The following is a 17235-nucleotide window of genomic DNA, read 5'->3' as shown; positions in this document are numbered from 1 at the left end:
CAGAGATTGCAAAATCAAGCTGCTGAAACAGAACCGGCTCTCAGCGTTTCTCAATACCCCAATACTTCCAACACTGTACCCTTTTCTGAAAAAAGGCATAATTGATCGAGGCGGATCGGCGAGTATGTTAGAAAACTCGGATTAAAAACATATGTTTCTTTTGCGTTCCAACGGCAAACTACTGGCCTGGCAAGATGATGAATGTGTGGCAAATGGAAATCCGTCTTTCAAACTCAGTCGCAAAAAGGCGCTTTATTGATATTTTTTTCTTTTGTGACCGACTTCCTTCCAAAAGCGACTGAGTTTGATAAGGAAAAGGTTTATAACCTACGCACACGTGGTGATTATTTCCTCAATGTGACATAACCAGTTCTAACGATATACCAAAATAGGATAAAAATAAACTTTCAAAGTCCAGATGTCCCGTTTAAAGTATGGATCATGGGGAGCATAAATTCCACCGATCAAAAGTTGAAGCGGTATCTTGGGTAATCTGCGTGAATCCACGATAAATCCGTCTACACTCCGTCCGCAAGAGAAGGGCTCTTGAAAACGGTACCGGCTAATCGCGCTTCGAGGACACGGCCCGGTCATCGGGCAGGGACCATCATCGTGGGTTGGCCGGGTGCCGGCGCGGGAGCCAGAAATCACATAGCACACAGGGCGCCTCCCACGGAAATTTCACCCCGTTCCGATGGCCACCAGGGTGGAGGCGTGGGAGGCGGTTAATACGCCGTGCGCTGCCCGAGAAGTGGAAACCTAAGCCGGTCCCTTTCGAAAAATAAGTGGCGCAAAGGTATGCGAAGGCGGTACTCGCGGAGGCGGCGCTTTCGGTCACCTGGACCGGCCCGATGGCGGTGGAAACCTACCTACGCAAAACGGGGCGAGTTTTCTCATCCCGCTCGACTTAGAAGCCCTGTTTTCGGCACAAGTGGCCTGGGAAAAGGGCACATTTTCCTTCCATTTCCGGCGCCGGCGGAAGGACGGTGGCAGTGAAAACCGATCATTTTCAACGCCATCGACCGGCCCGCGAAAAGCGCCCCCCACTAGCGGTCCGGAAATGACCTTAAATACTTACATAAACATGCAGCCGTCGAATTTCGTGGCCGTCATACGACGACGCGCCGCCGATTGCGTTCCCCTGCACCCGCACACACGTCCGCCACCGACAAGGGGGCAATGAACGAACGGGAGAAACATAAACTGACGCGCTCTGGCACACTTACACGACCTATCACTCCGTTTCACTCACTCCACCGCTCACTCGCGCACGAAGATGCCGACTTATGCTTTTGTTTACCTTCCTTTCGTTTGCTTCTGGCGGAAAAGGGAAAAAAATAAACAAACCAGTCGATGACGACTTCGGCTGTCACTTGCGCATCGCGAAATTGCGATGGATGATTGCAGGGAAGGGCTTGCTAAAACATCACTACCTACCGTTCTACAAGGACCAATGGAATTTTCTAACAAGCACTGGATCGAAACTGGCCATTTCGGTACAACGCTGCAAGTCGGGTGACTTCGAACGGAACGATTGATAAACAACACTGTTCCACGAACGATGCGAACAACATAAACAAACCTTAGTATTTGCAAACCCAAAGTGAACAATCACGTTAGCACTGGCTCAACAACGAGTACACAGGTGCACTGAACACGATGGTACACTGCACGGTAAAATCAGTAAATCACGAATTTCGATGCCTTTCCGGCAATTATCAGAAACATTCTAGTTGAGAACGCGCACGATACTCCGCTTCGGCAAATTGACACTTGTCACGTACCATAACAATTCACATCGATTGATTCTAGATGCTGCATCGGAATGCAGGCAAATCGAACAGGACGCGCATCAACACTGGCAAATAGACCATCGAAAGACACCCGCACTCCAGGTCAGCGTTCAATAACAGACTTGCATTAAATCTACAGACCGCTTCGAAAAGCACGTTCCCGCACAGCTACTGCATGTGCGTCTCGATTGACGGTTCGAACGATACAACATCGCTTCGCGAATTTGTTGATGCTAGTGTGGGCAGAATCGGGATTTGGAAGACTTGAAGATTCGATCCCTGACGGATTCCAAAGATACGAATCCAATTTTCGTATCGAAAGTCGCCGAATTTGACGTTTCTTGTGTTCAATGTAAGCATCTTGACAGATTTTTCCACTAGCTACCTTGGTATTTGGTATTTCGCTGCATTTTTCTAAACAATATCGCTTTCCTGCTCTCACATGGAGTACTGCTATCTCGTTTGGCGGGCGAAAACTGTACCTGTCGGGCGAAAATTTAAAACAATCGTTGTGAATTAACCTTTCGATAGATAAGATATTTAATTATTCGGCAGAAAACAAACAAGATGGCCTAAATTCCTCTAAATAAAGAAAAAAAGTCCTGCACAAAAGTGTGTTTTCATATTTTCTAACAACATCAACAAATTTGATTACTTGTTCTGATGGTTGCCAAGGAAACGTGAAGTATCAACAAAAGTTCATCGTAGACAAATTTTTGATACATTCTCGTGTAAAAGATTAAAATATTGTGTTGAACTACGATATGGCTAATTTCGACGATGATATTTACGGTGGTTTTAGTGGTGTAACGAACAAACTGTTCAACTACGATCCGAAAGAGGATCAGGCATTTCAAAATGCGATTCGCACCTCCAGCTACGGCAAAAAGGCGACGACACCAAAGTTCTTTTGGAATGGCGATAAAATCGGCTCCGCGGAACCGGCCACAGCAATGGCGAGGCCATCGACCGCTATCCGACCGGTCGGCTATTCGTCGCACAATTCCAAACTCTTCGATCCGTTGAATCAGGCCTCGAAGAAGATTGTCGTGATGGAAAGCAAGAAGGAAGAGACCCCCGAGCAGCGTTACAAGAATCTAGAGACCAAGATATTCTCGTTGCTGGAGGAATCGATCATTGCTAGCACCGGTGCGAAGCCGGACATGGCCACCGGATTGGCGAAGGCAAAGGAAGCCTCATCGTTGGACCGGACACTACTTCGGATGCGCGATCAGGACGGCGGCACGTACACGCACAATTTTGACCTAACGTTCTTCGTGCTGTTCAATCTGGCCAACGTGTACGCCAAGAATGAAATGTACATCGAGGCGCTCAACACCTACACGCTGATGACGAAAAATAAAATGTTCCCAAACGTGAACAGGCTGAAGATCAATATGGGCAACATTTACTTTCAGCTTGGCCTCTACACGAAGGCCATCAAGATGTACCGGATGGCGCTGGATCAAGTGCCGGGTAATCAGAAGGAACTGCGGCTCAAGATAACGCACAACATTGGGATACTTTTCATAAAAATGGGCCAATATTCCGATGCAGCGACGAGCTTTGAGTTCATCATGTCGGAGAAAGGTGACCTGAAGACGGGACTGCACTTGATTCTGTGCTACTACGCGCTGGGTGACGTGGAGAAGATTAAACATGCATTCCAGCTGCTGTTGGACATCCAAATTGATTACAATGAAGACGAAAAGGTTTACCAGACGAATGTAAGTAATGAAATAATGTAATTGTATCAAATCTTTCCTTACTTTACCTCCGCTCCATTTGTGAAAATATTCTAGTCCAATCCATCGTATGAATACATCTACGAGCTTATCAAAACGGACGAGTTGCACAACTACGAACGAAAGCTTCGCCATTTGGCGGAGAAAAATATCCTCATTTCGGCCAACTTGATTTCGACCATAATCGACGATTACTTCAACGATGGCTACAGTTGGTGTGTGGAAACGATTAAAAATTCCTACTTTTCATCGCTCGCTACCGATTTGGAGTTGAAGAAGGCCGTGATCTATCTGAAACAGGATGATTTCCAACAAGCGATCGACACGTTGAAGTACTTCGAGAAGAAGGAATCGAACGTTGCCATTAATGCGGCAATTAATTTGAGTTTCATTTACATTTTGGTAAGGACGTGTCGAATGACCTTCGTATGGTCTGGCTAATTATTTTTCTCTTGTAGAAAAGGGATGTGGCTGCGGCGGAAAACTATACCGAAGTGGCCAAGAAGATCGACAGCTATTGTCCAGCCGCATTCATAAATAGTGGAGTTTGCTACTATATGAAGAATGACTACGAAACGGCAAAGTTGATGTTCACCAGTGCGCTCGACATCGATTCTACCTCATTTGAGGCCCTCTACAACATGGGGCTGATATTTAAGAAGCTCGGGGACTACAACAACGCCCTGCTGTACTTTCGCAAGATCATTTCGAGCCTCGGCCACGAGCAACATCCGGAGGTGCTGTACCAGATCGCCAATCTATACGATCTGCTCGGAGACGTTAGTACGGCGCTGGAATACTACCTCCAGCTGTTGAGCTTGGTCCAGCAGGACAACAGAATCATACAGAAGATCGGCGAGCTGTACGAGGCGGACAACGAGCGACAGCAGGCGTACCACTATCACCATGAATCGTACCGCATCTATCCGATCGAATCGACCGTCGTCAACTGGCTCTGCTCGCACTACATCGAGCTGCAGGTGGTCGAGAAAGCGATCGGGTTCTACGAGAAAGCGGTCTTGCGCAACCCGCAAGACCCGTACTATTTGTTGCGCATTGCAGGCTGCTACCGGCGTATCGGTAATCAGCAGAAGTCGATGAACCTGTTCAAGATGATACATGAAATCTACCCGGAGAACACGGACTGCTTGCGGGCACTGATGCATCTCAGTCAGTCGCAAGGGAACGGTGAGCTGTACGAAAAGTATAGTGCCGAGTTGCAGAAGCTAGAAAAACAGAAAGAAGTACGACAACGCATTGGTACGAGTCGTCCGCCAACTTCGGGGAGTAAGTGTCCGATAGCGATTCGAAGGGGAAACAAATTTTGCAATTAAACTTACACAAACTTCCAGATTCACGGATTTCCAGTGGCGACTACAGTGTGCGCTCGGGCAGTGGAGGACTTGCACACGAGGGATATCATCCTTCCGGCAGCGGTTCGGCACATTCCTCCTCCGGTCTGGGAGGAACGAAAAGTGCCGATGTGTCACCGGACTACAGCAACAACTTTACCCACACGGGAGGATATGGCTATGCGGATCCGCTAGGACCACCACAGGAACGTCCCCGAACGGGTGTGCGAAAAAACCTTACATTCGAGGATGATTCGGATGAAGAAATTAATACCATCGATCTACTACCGGCATAATGATGATTAAATACTTTTTTGAATTGACATTAAAGACATTTACAGTGCATACGATGCAGCTTAAAATAACAACTTTTGTGTATAAAATCACGCTGTTCAGTTAATGTTTATCTTTAACGACGGATCAACTTCCGAGAGGAACGTGATCCACTTTCGGAATAGTCCCATCTCTTCGGGAGATTTCAGTTTTTTTAGCTGCTGTTCGATCAGCATCAGGTACTTGATGTCTTCGCGGTACTCCAGAACTAGCTCTCCGTTGACGGCGACCCCTTGGAAAATCATCCGCTCATCGGTTACATCTTCTGACACAATACGCGTACTACCGGGAAACCTGGACACATGTTTGCGGAGGTGCTTTTCCAATCCTTTCGGCGTCGTTGGTAAGTTGGCCGGAAGTAAATCGGATGCCAAATTTTCACCTGATGCTACCTGATTGTCATTCGGAGACTGTACCATGATCGCCCGGAAATACGCTGGAATCTGATACACATCACAGTAGGCACGCAGTCCAACAAAAAGCAAATCAACGTATTCCTGTTGCGTTATTTCGCTAGTTTTTGTCCGGATTTTCTGACGATTTAATACCGGATAAGGATTGTTGGACTGATCTCCAGCGACGGTTTTCGTGGCCCGTTTTCCCAACCCACATTCAAGCCAGTTGCTCGAGAGAAGGTGTTGAAAGAAGCCGCGAACGTTCGTCGGATGATTGTGGCGGTGGAGCTTCCGGATTAATTCTTCCGATAGGGACAGCAGCACATAAGGTGTTCGCGTATGGTGGATTGTTTCAAGGCAAACGTTCACACTGTAGTACGGTGAGGTTTCCACCGTTTTCCACAGTTGCTTCGCAAAGTACTCGCTATTGGTCTTCAAGCAAGGATACTGAAGCATACCATCGTTGTGTTGAAACTCGCTCAAATTTACGCAAACCGCAACGAGATTTAACAAACGCTGAAAAGAAACATACGCACAGGTAAGTTTTAGTATTTTCAAAATGATCAGTTGATCTCTCACTGACTCACCGAAAGGATAGCGATATTCTCCTCAGGATACTGTAGAGCAATGACGTGGATAAACATCTGGAATAGTTTTTTGACGAACAGGTTAACACTACCGTAGTCTCCGTCCCACACGAGTTGGGCCACCAGTGGACATCGTGAGGAAAGGCAGAGGTTTTGTCTGGTTTTGGTCGGGTTTCTAAAAATGAAACAATTCAAATAATTAGTAGCTTATCAGCAGGACACTCCCTATTAGTCCATCTTTACCTAAAAATCCACATCGCAAGATCCATTTCGAGCATCGTTACTATAATTCGTAAAGATGTAAATAGCCTCTCGAATCGCTCTGCTCTGGACAACTTGTCAAAATCATAGATTTGGCTGTTCTGAGTCATCCATGAGTTGTAGTTCGAGAAGAAAATATCCTCCTCGTGGTCAGCTTTTTTCGTCCCTTTACGATGCTTGGACCGACTGCTTGATTGCTCCGGATCACCGCTTTCGATGCAAAACTCGAGAAGGTGAATAATGTTCCGAAAGAGACCCTCCTTTCGGTCGCACTTTTTAAAACAATCCGCGTCCAGGTGAGCGAATAAAATGTCCTGATACGCAGCACGCAAATCCCAACGACAAGGAGGAAACCGCTCCAGGCACTTCAACAGCGCATCGGTGGTTCCACTCACGATGTTCAGCACATCGTAATCGACCTGGAGCTCCGTCGACGGTCGATTGATGGTAAGAATCAGCTGCAACCCGGCCCCGAACAGCTCACTGTCGATGAATTCGTTTCGCATCAGCGCTTGGTAGAGGAATTCAACAAACTGGTCCGGTCGTTGTTCCGGAATTTGCTCGAGCGTGTGGTTCTGCCGCATCAAACCGACGCGTTTCGTCCGGGGGCTACGTTTGTTGGCATGGAGCTGCGCACATTCCGTCACCTTCTTAACGCACCGCGGCACGTAATCCAGCACAAGCCGCTGGCAAACATCGAAATAGTGACGGCCCAGCACCACTCGAAGCTTTTCGAATGCTACCAATTCCGGTTGGCTGGTGCTCTGTCCTGCGATCGAGTTTGGTCTTTTCTTTTTGCGAGGCGGTTCACTCGGGTGTTTACTGGTTGGTTCGTCCGCCTGTTCGGTTGACATCCTTACCGTGTTGGTAATGTTCTTCAATTTTCCGGAAGCTTTGACCGCTTTGTTTTGCGTCACAGGGCTCGGCTGTTGATCTTTGGTAGAGGATCGAGTGCGACGTAACATTTTGAATCAATTCAATCTGTATGTTTTATTACTTCAACAGACTAACAAACTTACACGAATGTTTGAACATGTTTGCTACGATTAAAACTGGATTTCACTTTCCGAGAACTGCACTTTGTTCCGTTTGTTTATAAAATGACCGCGCTGTCAAACAAGCTGTCACTTGAATGACAGTTGGAAGTTGAATTTGAATTTCTTAGGTTTTGAGCAAACGGTTACATGATTGTTAAAAAAATTATTTTTTATTTGAATTCCTCACCGTATATTATGAATAATTTGGCTTACAATTAAATCCCAAATTATATTAAACAGCCTTCAGGTTTTGGTGGCATGTGCGTTGTACTGAAAAGTGCGAATTCGTAGGCAAGCAATCAAGATTTTTTCCAATCGTGTCAGTGTACCGGAAATAGGACAAACCACATAAATTACTTCATGGAGTGCCATTGAAGATTTGCTGCTCCCCTTCGAATCCTCAACTGGTGGCGTAACGCGGGCGTGTTGACACCTGACCGATGTTAATTTACCGAAACTGTTTCGATTTACCGTACGCAGCATAACTTTTGCAACTCCGTTCGTCATACGCCAATTTTACTTACCGCGTGGCAACGACCATGGTTAGTTGTAGTTTGTTTATTATAATTAATAATGCAACCATTCGGAGCAACGGACCATTTGCACTCGTGGCGCCATTGCATATTGCGCTTGAATGCTGTCCATTTTGCGTCTCAGTGCGCAACAACAATTGCACCTCGGTGCTACTAGTGCCGGGTCGGCCGGTTGTACCGGGGCGAATGGAAAACCGGTGGTACTGTTGCCTAGCGGGAAACAAGAAAAACAAAGTAAGAAATAAACAAGGAAAATAGGCTGAACCGCGAACGCATTTATTACGCAAGCGTCGATCAAATGTCGAGATCAAGATTCGTACGAATGATCATCAAAGTAGCATGATGAAGCTTGTGCAAAACACTCCCAAACATTCTCTCCAGCGGGCGTCCCGTCCCGAACGTCGTCGTATGAGGTGGCGTGATTTGCAGTTTTATTCGAGGCTTTTTTTTCTCTTTTTGAAATTGCAACGGGCGGCTGTCGCCTCTCGGGACGTGAAATGGGGGAAAATTGAGTTGAGAAACTGGCAGCATCATGTGGTCGGGTTCGTTGGATGTGCTCCAGATTGACAGAAATCAATTTCCCCAGTATCGTGGACACGGGTGATTGGCTGCAACCCACCACCATCGTACGAACACTTCACGAGGTTGATTGGATCATCGTTCGAATCTTTCCGGGAATGAAGTATAATTTTCAAATTTGACAAATCTTCAAAGTGTTTGTTTTTATAAATATTTAAACAACAAAACTGCTTGCATACATCCAAAACATATTACCACAGAAAATGAAAACACAAATCTTAGATTGATTAACAGCCCTTGCGCATCGTTCATGCTCATCCGGGAAAATTGTCTTAATTATATCAGGATGTACTTTACTTGGTAACTTCACGGTCAACGATTTGAAAGGAAATTCAAAAGAGCATAGAGAAAAATTAATTAGCAAAGTTAGCGTTTCCTCCGCAAAACAGATTCCAAATTTCTTTTTCGATCAATTTCCCGATACACTACGGTACTCTTTCCAGCGGTAACGACCCCATCGAACGATCTCGTAGCGAGCGGTGATTAATGCACGTTGTCTGGAAAATGTGTCTGGAAAATTGCAACCTACAAAATGGCACAGGCTGCCGCAAACCTCATTGCACAATCCCACACAATTCGCTGCGATTCATTATCGCAAAAAATGGTAGCAATAAGATTTCCGCTTCACGCACCTACACGCTACATAGAAAAATATCGACCCAATGTACGACCATAGACGCCGAACCGCATACCGCACGGCGATGCAATGACCAAAAGGCTGATTATGTTCATGATCGATTGGCTACCCGATTGTCCCAAAGGCAACCGTCGTTTCCCTTGAGTGGTTCTGCGTAATGGTCCGTGCTTCACAGCTTTACGGCCCTGTTCGCGCTGAAACAATAACATATTTTCAATTAACTTTGTTGCTAATGCAGAGTTATGTTTTGAAATGGGGCTTTACCAGAGACATACGGATGATTTTTTATTTTGAGTCTAGTCTAAAGCATTTGCTTCCTTGCGGAGGATTATACACCTTCCCGGTTAGATTATTTTAATGAGTTCATATATCGATGGAAAAAATAATATGAATACGGATAACAGTCTGCTCACAAGTGCATCCATCGCGGCTAACGGTAAAGTCATAAAGAAAAATCATAAACCATAGACGCTCCTGAACTACCGATCAACGATGATCGTGTAACAACCGACAACGATTACTGCCATCTTATGTACATACATTAACCGCGTGGCGCCAAAAGAAGGAGTACATCGTCCCCGTTGATGAATGATAATTAATTTTAGTCAAGTTTATGCTACTGCTAATGATGTGCATTGTTGCGCTGTGCTGCTGATGAATCTTTATACTCACAAGGAAGTCTGTACGTTACTTCCGAAGCGTGTTCGGGGCGAATGGGTTTGCGGTAAAGCGGGAACACTGTTTACTGCTTTTACTTTCAAAAATAGGCGATTTTCGAGTTATTACAGCCATCTTTCTGCGATGGTATGATTTATGGTGTCTTCTTCTTCAAAATTAGGAACGCATAATCAGAGCTTCGCCAGTTCAAATATACACCTTTACGTGGGGCAATTATTTGGCCCGACGCACATTACGTGTCGCAGGGCATTAGCTGGACGTGCCCCAAACAAGCAAGAAAAAAATGGCACATGCGTTAATGGTTTGTAATCGTTTAAATCAAGGCCTTAACGTCTACACCTACTTTGTTGGAAAATTGTAATTTTTTGTCCAAACTGGAAAATGAACTCACATTTTGTTCAAAGCTTGCTGCCAGTGTTAGAGATTTTAATGTTTTGCAAAATCAAATATTTATTTTCTTTCTATCTTATTTACAGGAATTGGAATGCTTACTAGAGGTGCTATTTACTTTTTTTTCTTTTCCCCAAAATTACCCTTTCTAGCCGCTAGGCCTAATTTATAGTATCGTCAGTTTGATCGACCAACGCTCAATGAACAGTCCCCGATCATTTTGGGCAATTTTTCTTTCTCCTCCTTGAAGAAACGCCAACCCGCCGGTGGTAAACTTTGTATTGTGTGTTTGCTTCATGCTCACATGCCCCAACCTCCCCGTTTGGCTCCCTGTCTTATCCACCGATGGGCCATCATTTCACCGATTCACACCGCTCGTCACAACGTCACACCGGTTCGATTTTCCTTATGCTTTTCCACATTAAATAACCAAAACTCGACATCGATATGCACCGGCCCTTTGTGTGCCCTTCCCCAACTGTCCCTCCGCCCTGGCCACCCGAATCCGATGCCTAAATGTTTCACGGGTAATTCGCGGCTTTTCTTAAATAACTTTTTTTCCCCTCTTTTTTGATATTATTATTTCACGCCCGTAACAACGCGACTGCGTCCCCGGGGTTCGTCGTCTGGCCGTCGATCGGCTTTTCGTGCGAGCGCGAAATCACCGCCCGATGTTCTTCGCGCGGTGTGGAGAAATTTCGTGCCGGTGGTTCGGCGGCGTGGGGCCGGAGGGAAGGGTTGTTTTTCTTTTCGCTACCATTTTCAGGAGGTAGAAGCGCCACATTTTCGGCACACGGTTCGTTCCCCGCCGATTGGCCGTGGCCCTTTCCCTTTCCCGGTGTGGCGCGGGAAGCGCTGGAGGGTATAAATATTGTTGTTCGCCAACGGCAAAGGCACAGTCGAGCAGCGTTTTCCATCGAGTGAGAAGCAATAGTCAGCCAGTCGAGCCTGTCGTTGCATTGTGTGTGCGAGTGTGTGTCCGCAGTTCAAACCAAGTTTCAAAGTTGCAGCCGTTGGGAGAGTTTTGAATCGAGAAGAAAAGACAAACAAACTACATCGAACAAAATGGCTTTCCTTTTCAAGGTGGGTTTTGTTTTTCTATTGTTCAGTGCTAAGAAGGGGCGAGGGACTGTTCGACGCAGAGTGGCTGATTATGGGAGTGAAAGTGGGAGGATATGTGTACGGGACTGATTATGAAGTGTACAGTGTTAAAGAAGCCACCATTGTTGGGCCATACAAGTCCATTCTGTTATGCATTACCGTGTTACGTAAATGTTACGGCGATCGACTCGTTCGACGCCTGATTCAGGATGAAATAGGACGCGTCATGCCGTTGTTGATGGCATGCATGAGCAGTGGAATGTGCCCTTATCGTGGTTGTTTTCTCTATCTTCACCCCTTGCAGACCTTCGCCTGCCTGGCAATGGTGTCCCTGGCGGTGTGCGAGTACGGTGGTGAGGACGATCACCATCACGGCGTCGGCTACTCGTACGCCAAGTTCAGCGGCCCGGTCAGCGGTCCGGCGCACGAGGTGCACGTCGAGGACAAGCACGGCCACGGGCACAAGATCGACTACGTCGCGAAGCCCGACTACCTGTTCGAGTACGGCGTCGAGGACCCGAAGAGCAAGGTCTCGCAGAGCCGCAAGGAGCACCGGCACGAGGACGAACTGCACGGCGAGTACAGCCTGCACCAGCCCGACGGCAAGCTGCGCACGGTCAAGTACAGCTCGAGCAAGCACAGCGGCTTCCAGGCTGAAGTGTTGATCGATGGAAAACCACTGCACGAGGAGGAGCTGGCGAAACTGGCGCACGAGGCGGCCACCCAGAGCGCCCACGGTGCCCAGCAGCAGCACCAGCACCAGCATCAGTTCCACCACCATCACCCGCAGGACGAGCACAAGGCGTACGGTGGCGCCGAGCAGCAGACCTACGGCGGTGAATCGTCCTACGGTGGCGGAGAGGGTGCCGAGGAAGGACAGGAAGAGTACTACCACTAGGATCCTCTCAGTGTCCGCCCGCTGGCAAGCTGCCAGCAGTTATACGATAGGAGCCCCAGGAGGACATAAATCACCTACGAACTATACAGCATAACCATGCTACCCCGCACTGGAAAAACGGAAAACTCATTCCGAGATGAAGAGAGCGAGAGAGAACTTCTCCGATGCGGGCTCGAAATAGAACTGATCACATATCTTTTCCTACACGTGACACTCTCGGATCAGGGCATACTTTATCCTCGAGGCGTCAGTTAATGTTCCTATCTTACTTTTATAATTTCTTTTAATTAGTAGGAAAACCTCAAATCCTTCCTTGCCTGAACGATATGTTTCGAAGCGAAAACTATCTGATTATTGCTAGCAAGCTTTCCTTTAGTTTACTACTTTTCCGCCTTTTGATTTTGAAATGATCGATTTCTGCAAATCACAAACACTGCGTAAAGTCGGATGCGAATCCCGACGCGCCTGTTATGTGCACCTCAATGCACACTTAGCTGAAACAAAATGTTAACTAGTGTAGTAAAACCGTGTCAAACCAAAAGCAGAACAATCTTCCTCGAAGGGAGAGGTCGATGCAAAAAATGAAGTCAATAAAAACATCAAATGTACTGAAACTACCACAGAGTTCTATTGATTCTGTCGTGTATTTCATTGTGAAAGCTACTCACAAACACTTACAGTTTCCGTAGTGTACACGAAGAAAGTCCCCGGTTCGAACCCGAGGGGAAACAGAGAGACACAATTTACATCCAAGAGATTTTTTAGAACGACCCTCATGACGATCACCCCAAATAAGATCGATGTTGCATAACAATAGAAAAAGAAGGACAACAAGCACACAAGTTCAATGGGCTTCAAAGTAAATGTGTAGGTTTAGGAATTTCCAAAAACCAACAGGTTTAATTTTGGGGATCGATGTGACATGTGAGAGGACACAGTGGTGATTACTAACCAAAACAATAGAAGTTTCCGTGGTGTAGCGGTTATCACATCCGCCTAACACGCGGAAGGCCCCCGGTTCGATCCCGGGCGGAAACAATTGTTTTGATCTACGTTTTTGGAACTGAGCTGGTTTGAAGCTTTGGCAAAAGGCTGGAACGAGCCAAAACAATAGACGTTTCCGTAGTGTAGCGGTTATCACGTCTGCTTCACACGCAGAAGGTCCCCGGTTCGAGCCCGGGCGGAAACAGATAGACACAATTTACATCCAAGAGATTTTTTAGAACGATCCTCATGATGATCACCCCAAACAAGATCGTTGTTGTATAACAAAAGAAAAAGAAGGACAACAAGCACACCAGTTCAATGGGCTTCAAAGTAAACGTGTAGGTTTTGGAATTTCTAAAAACCAACAGGTTTAATTTTGGGGATCAATATTACATTTGAAAGGACACAGTGATGATTACAAACCGAAACAATAGAAGTTTCCGTGGTGTAGTGGTTATCATATCCGCCTAACACGCGGAAGGCCCCCGGTTCGATCCCGGGCGGAAACAATTGTTTTGATCTATGTTTTTGGAACTGAGCTGGTTTGAAGCTTTGCAAAAGGCTGGAACGAGGCAAGTAAACGAGGCGGTTATCACGTCTGCTTCACACGCAGAAGGTCCCCGGTTCGAGCCCGGGCGGAAACAGATAGACACAATTTACATCCAAGAGATTTTTTAGAACGATCCTCGTGATGATCACCCCAAAGAAGATCGTTGTTGCTTAACAATAGAAAAAGAAGGACAACAAGCACACAAGTTCAATGGGCTTCAAAGTAAACGTGTAGGTTTTGGAATTTCCAAAAACCAACAGGTTTAATTTTGGGGATCGATGTGACATTTCAGGGGACACATTGATGATTACAAACCAAAACAATAGAAGTTTCCGTGGTGTAGTGGTTATCACATCCGCCTAACACGCGGAAGGCCCCCGGTTCGATCCCGGGCGGAAACAAATATTTCAATGGGCTTCAAAGTAAACGTGTAGGTTTTGGAAATTCCAAAAACCAACAGGTTTAATTTTGAGGATCGATATGACATTTGAGAGGACACATTGATGATTACAAACCGAAACAATAGAAGTTTCCGTGGTGTAGTGGTTATCACATCCGCCTAACACGCGGAAGGCCCCCGGTTCGATCCCGGGCGGAAACAATTGTTTTGATCTACGTTTTTGGAACTGACCTGGTTTGAAGCTTTGGCATAAGGCTGGAACGAGCCAAAACAATAGACGTTTCCGTGGTGTAGCGGTTATCACGTCTGCTTCACACGCAGAAGGTCCCCGGTTCGAGCCCGGGCGGAAACAGATAGACACAATTTACATCCAAGAGATTTTTTAGGACCCCAAAGAAGATCGTGGTTGCTTAACAATAGAAAAAGAAGGACAACAAGCACACAAGTTCAATGGGCTTCAAAGTAAACGTGTAGGTTTTGGAATTTCCAAAAACCAACAGGTTTAATTTTGGGGATCGATGTGACATTTCAGGGGACACATTGATGATTACAAACCAAAACAATAGAAGTTTCCGTGGTGTAGTGGTTATCACATCCGCCTAACACGCGGAAGGCCCCCGGTTCGACCCCGGGCGGAAACAAATATTTCAATGGGCTTCAAAGTAAACGTGTAGGTTTTGGAAATTCCAAAAACCAACAGGTTTAATTTTGAGGATCGATATGACATTTGAGAGGACACATTGATGATTACAAACCGAAACAATAGAAGTTTCCGTGGTGTAGTGGTTATCACATCCGCCTAACACGCGGAAGGCCCCCGGTTCGATCCCGGGCGGAAACAAATATTTCAATGGGCTTCAAAGTAAACGTGTAGGTTTTGGAAATTCCAAAAACCAACAGGTTTAATTTTGGGGTTCGATATGACATTTGAGAGGACACATTGATGATTACAAACCGAAACAATAGAAGTTTCCGTGGTGTAGTGGTTATCACATCCGCCTAACACGCGGAAGGCCCCCGGTTCGATCCCGGGCGGAAACAATTGTTTTGATCTACGTGTTTGGAACTGACCTGGTTTGAAGCTTTGGCATAAGGCTGGAACGAGCCAAAACAATAGACGTTTCCGTAGTGTAGCGGTTATCACGTCTGCTTCACACGCAGAAGGTCCCCGGTTCGAGCCCGGGCGGAAACAGATAGACACAATTTACATCCAAGAGATTTTTTAGGACCCCAAAGAAGATCGTTGTTGCTTAACAATAGAAAAAGAAGGACAACAAGCACACAAGTTCAATGGGCTTCAAAGTAAACGTGTAGGTTTTGGAATTTCCAAAAACCAACAGGTTTAATTTTGGGGATCGATGTGACATTTCAGGGGACACAGTGATGATTACTAACCAAAACAATAGAAGTTTCCGTGGTGTAGCGGTTATCACATCCGCCTAACACGCGGAAGGCCCCCGGTTCGATCCCGGGCGGAAACAAATGTTTTGATCTACGTGTTTGGAACTGAGCTGGTTTGAAGCTTTGGTAAAATGACTGAAACGAGGCAAAACAATAGACGTTTCCGTAGTGTAGCGGTTATCACGTCTGCTTCACACGCAGAAGGTCCCCGGTTCGAGCCCGGGCGGAAACAGATAGACACAATTTACATCCTAGAGCGTTTTTGAAATGATCCTTATTTCGATTATCCGAAAGATAATCTAGTTTAATTTCTGGGATCAATATGACATTTGAAAGGACTCATTGATGATTACAAACCAAAACAATAGAAGTTTCCGTGGTGTAGTGGTTATCACATCCGCCTAACACGCGGAAGGCCCCCGGTTCGATCCCGGGCGGAAACAAATGTTTTGATCTACGTGTTTGGAACTGAGCTGGTTTGAAGCTTTGGTAAAATGACTGAAACGAGGCAAAACAATAGACGTTTCCGTAGTGTAGCGGTTATCACGTCTGCTTCACACGCAGAAGGCCCCCGGTTCGATCCCGGGCGGAAACAAATGTTTTGATCTACGTTTGTGGAACTGATCTGGTTTGAAGCTTTGGTAAAATGACTGAAACGAGGCAAAACAATAGACGTTTCCGTAGTGTAGCGGTTATCACGTCTGCTTCACACGCAGAAGGTCCCCGGTTCGAGCCCGGGCGGAAACAGATAGACACAATTTACATCCAAGAGATTTTTTAGAACGATCCTCGTGATGATTACCCCAAAGAAGATCGTGGTTGCTTAACAATAGAAAAAGAAGGGCAACAAGCACACAACTTCAATGGGCTTCAAAGTAAACGTATGGGTTTTGGAATTTCCAAAAACCAACAGGTTTAATTTTGGGGATCAATATGACATTTGAAAGGACACAGTGATGATTACAAACCAAAACAATAGAAGTTTCCGTGGTGTAGTGGTTATCACATCCGCCTAACACGCGGAAGGCCCCCGGTTCGATCCCGGGCGGAAACAATTGTTTTGATCTACGTTTTTAGAACTGACCTGGTTTGAAGCTTTGGCAAAAGGCTGGAACGAGCCAAAACAATAGACGTTTCCGTAGTGTAGCGGTTATCACGTCTGCTTCACACGCAGAAGGTCCCCGGTTCGAGCCCGGGCGGAAACAGATAGACACAATTTACATCCAAGAAATTTTTTACAATGATCCTCATGATGATCACCCTAAAGAAGATCGTTGTTGCTAAACAATAGAAAAAGAAGGACAACAAGCACACAAGTTCAATGGGCTTGAAAGTAAACGTATGGGTTTAGGAATTTCCAAAAACCAACAGGTTTAATTTTGGGGATCGATGTGACACTTGAAAGGACACATAGATGATTACAAACCAAAACAATAGAAGTTTCCGTGGTGTAGCGGTTATCACATCCGCCTAACACGCGGAAGGCCCCCGGTTCGATCCCGGGCGGAAACAGGTGTTTTTTTTCATGAAGCAAAGTATTTCGCTGGTGTAATCTTTTGTGGTGGTTGTAAACGTTTT

The 17235-nt window shown here is 46.0% G+C and overlaps 3 protein-coding genes and 15 non-coding genes across 19 annotated transcripts; 17 read left to right on the top strand and 1 right to left on the bottom strand.

Moving 5' to 3' along the window:
• Positions 1-2557: 2557 nt before the first annotated feature.
• LOC131265105 (intraflagellar transport protein 88 homolog) lies at positions 2558-5186 on the top strand. Its single transcript, XM_058267366.1, has 4 exons — positions 2558-3520; positions 3596-3940; positions 3997-4825; positions 4891-5186. Exons 1-4 carry the CDS (start codon positions 2558-2560, stop codon positions 5184-5186), a joined length of 2433 nt encoding a protein of 810 aa, XP_058123349.1.
• On the bottom strand, positions 5184-7515 carry LOC131262750 (uncharacterized). 2 transcript variants are annotated; one of them, XM_058264818.1, is made up of 4 exons: positions 6449-7515; positions 6206-6380; positions 5606-6134; positions 5184-5551 (listed from the first exon to the last, which is right to left on the bottom strand). In XM_058264818.1, the coding sequence occupies exons 1-4, from the start codon at positions 7429-7431 to the stop codon at positions 5283-5285; spliced, it is 1956 nt and encodes a 651-aa protein (XP_058120801.1). In that variant the 5' UTR covers positions 7432-7515; the 3' UTR covers positions 5184-5282. The 2 variants fall into 2 exon arrangements, with proteins under 2 accessions (XP_058120801.1, XP_058120800.1); XM_058264817.1 differs by having other exon boundaries at positions 5184-6134.
• Positions 7516-11385: 3870 nt separating this feature from the next.
• On the top strand, positions 11386-12319 carry LOC131266178 (adult-specific cuticular protein ACP-20). The gene is made up of 2 exons (XM_058268556.1): positions 11386-11403; positions 11726-12319. The coding sequence occupies exons 1-2, from the start codon at positions 11386-11388 to the stop codon at positions 12317-12319; spliced, it is 612 nt and encodes a 203-aa protein (XP_058124539.1).
• Positions 12320-13435: 1116 nt separating this feature from the next.
• Positions 13436-13508, top strand: Trnav-cac (transfer RNA valine (anticodon CAC)). The gene has a single exon. It is a non-coding gene; the product is annotated as a tRNA-Val (tRNA).
• A 676-nt stretch (positions 13509-14184) lies between these two features.
• Positions 14185-14257, top strand: Trnav-aac (transfer RNA valine (anticodon AAC)). Its single transcript has one exon. It is a non-coding gene; the product is annotated as a tRNA-Val (tRNA).
• A 127-nt stretch (positions 14258-14384) lies between these two features.
• On the top strand, positions 14385-14457 carry Trnav-aac (transfer RNA valine (anticodon AAC)). The gene has a single exon. It is a non-coding gene; the product is annotated as a tRNA-Val (tRNA).
• Positions 14458-14535: 78 nt separating this feature from the next.
• Trnav-cac (transfer RNA valine (anticodon CAC)) lies at positions 14536-14608 on the top strand. The gene has a single exon. It is a non-coding gene; the product is annotated as a tRNA-Val (tRNA).
• A 416-nt stretch (positions 14609-15024) lies between these two features.
• Trnav-aac (transfer RNA valine (anticodon AAC)) lies at positions 15025-15097 on the top strand. The gene has a single exon. It is a non-coding gene; the product is annotated as a tRNA-Val (tRNA).
• Positions 15098-15224: 127 nt separating this feature from the next.
• Positions 15225-15297, top strand: Trnav-aac (transfer RNA valine (anticodon AAC)). The gene has a single exon. It is a non-coding gene; the product is annotated as a tRNA-Val (tRNA).
• Positions 15298-15375: 78 nt separating this feature from the next.
• On the top strand, positions 15376-15448 carry Trnav-cac (transfer RNA valine (anticodon CAC)). The gene has a single exon. It is a non-coding gene; the product is annotated as a tRNA-Val (tRNA).
• A 216-nt stretch (positions 15449-15664) lies between these two features.
• Trnav-aac (transfer RNA valine (anticodon AAC)) lies at positions 15665-15737 on the top strand. Its single transcript has one exon. It is a non-coding gene; the product is annotated as a tRNA-Val (tRNA).
• Positions 15738-15816: 79 nt separating this feature from the next.
• On the top strand, positions 15817-15889 carry Trnav-cac (transfer RNA valine (anticodon CAC)). Its single transcript has one exon. It is a non-coding gene; the product is annotated as a tRNA-Val (tRNA).
• Positions 15890-16027: 138 nt separating this feature from the next.
• Trnav-aac (transfer RNA valine (anticodon AAC)) lies at positions 16028-16100 on the top strand. Its single transcript has one exon. It is a non-coding gene; the product is annotated as a tRNA-Val (tRNA).
• A 79-nt stretch (positions 16101-16179) lies between these two features.
• Positions 16180-16252, top strand: Trnav-cac (transfer RNA valine (anticodon CAC)). Its single transcript has one exon. It is a non-coding gene; the product is annotated as a tRNA-Val (tRNA).
• Positions 16253-16331: 79 nt separating this feature from the next.
• Trnav-cac (transfer RNA valine (anticodon CAC)) lies at positions 16332-16404 on the top strand. The gene has a single exon. It is a non-coding gene; the product is annotated as a tRNA-Val (tRNA).
• Positions 16405-16638: 234 nt separating this feature from the next.
• Positions 16639-16711, top strand: Trnav-aac (transfer RNA valine (anticodon AAC)). Its single transcript has one exon. It is a non-coding gene; the product is annotated as a tRNA-Val (tRNA).
• A 78-nt stretch (positions 16712-16789) lies between these two features.
• On the top strand, positions 16790-16862 carry Trnav-cac (transfer RNA valine (anticodon CAC)). Its single transcript has one exon. It is a non-coding gene; the product is annotated as a tRNA-Val (tRNA).
• A 234-nt stretch (positions 16863-17096) lies between these two features.
• Positions 17097-17169, top strand: Trnav-aac (transfer RNA valine (anticodon AAC)). Its single transcript has one exon. It is a non-coding gene; the product is annotated as a tRNA-Val (tRNA).
• Positions 17170-17235: the final 66 nt, after the last annotated feature.

This window comes from Anopheles coustani, chromosome 2 (genome assembly GCF_943734705.1).
Source record: "Anopheles coustani chromosome 2, idAnoCousDA_361_x.2, whole genome shotgun sequence".
In the NCBI taxonomy this organism is placed as follows: Eukaryota; Metazoa; Arthropoda; class Insecta; order Diptera; family Culicidae; genus Anopheles; species Anopheles coustani.
The sequence above is the reverse complement of the archived record's forward strand: the minus strand, read 5'-3'. Positions and strand labels throughout refer to the sequence as shown.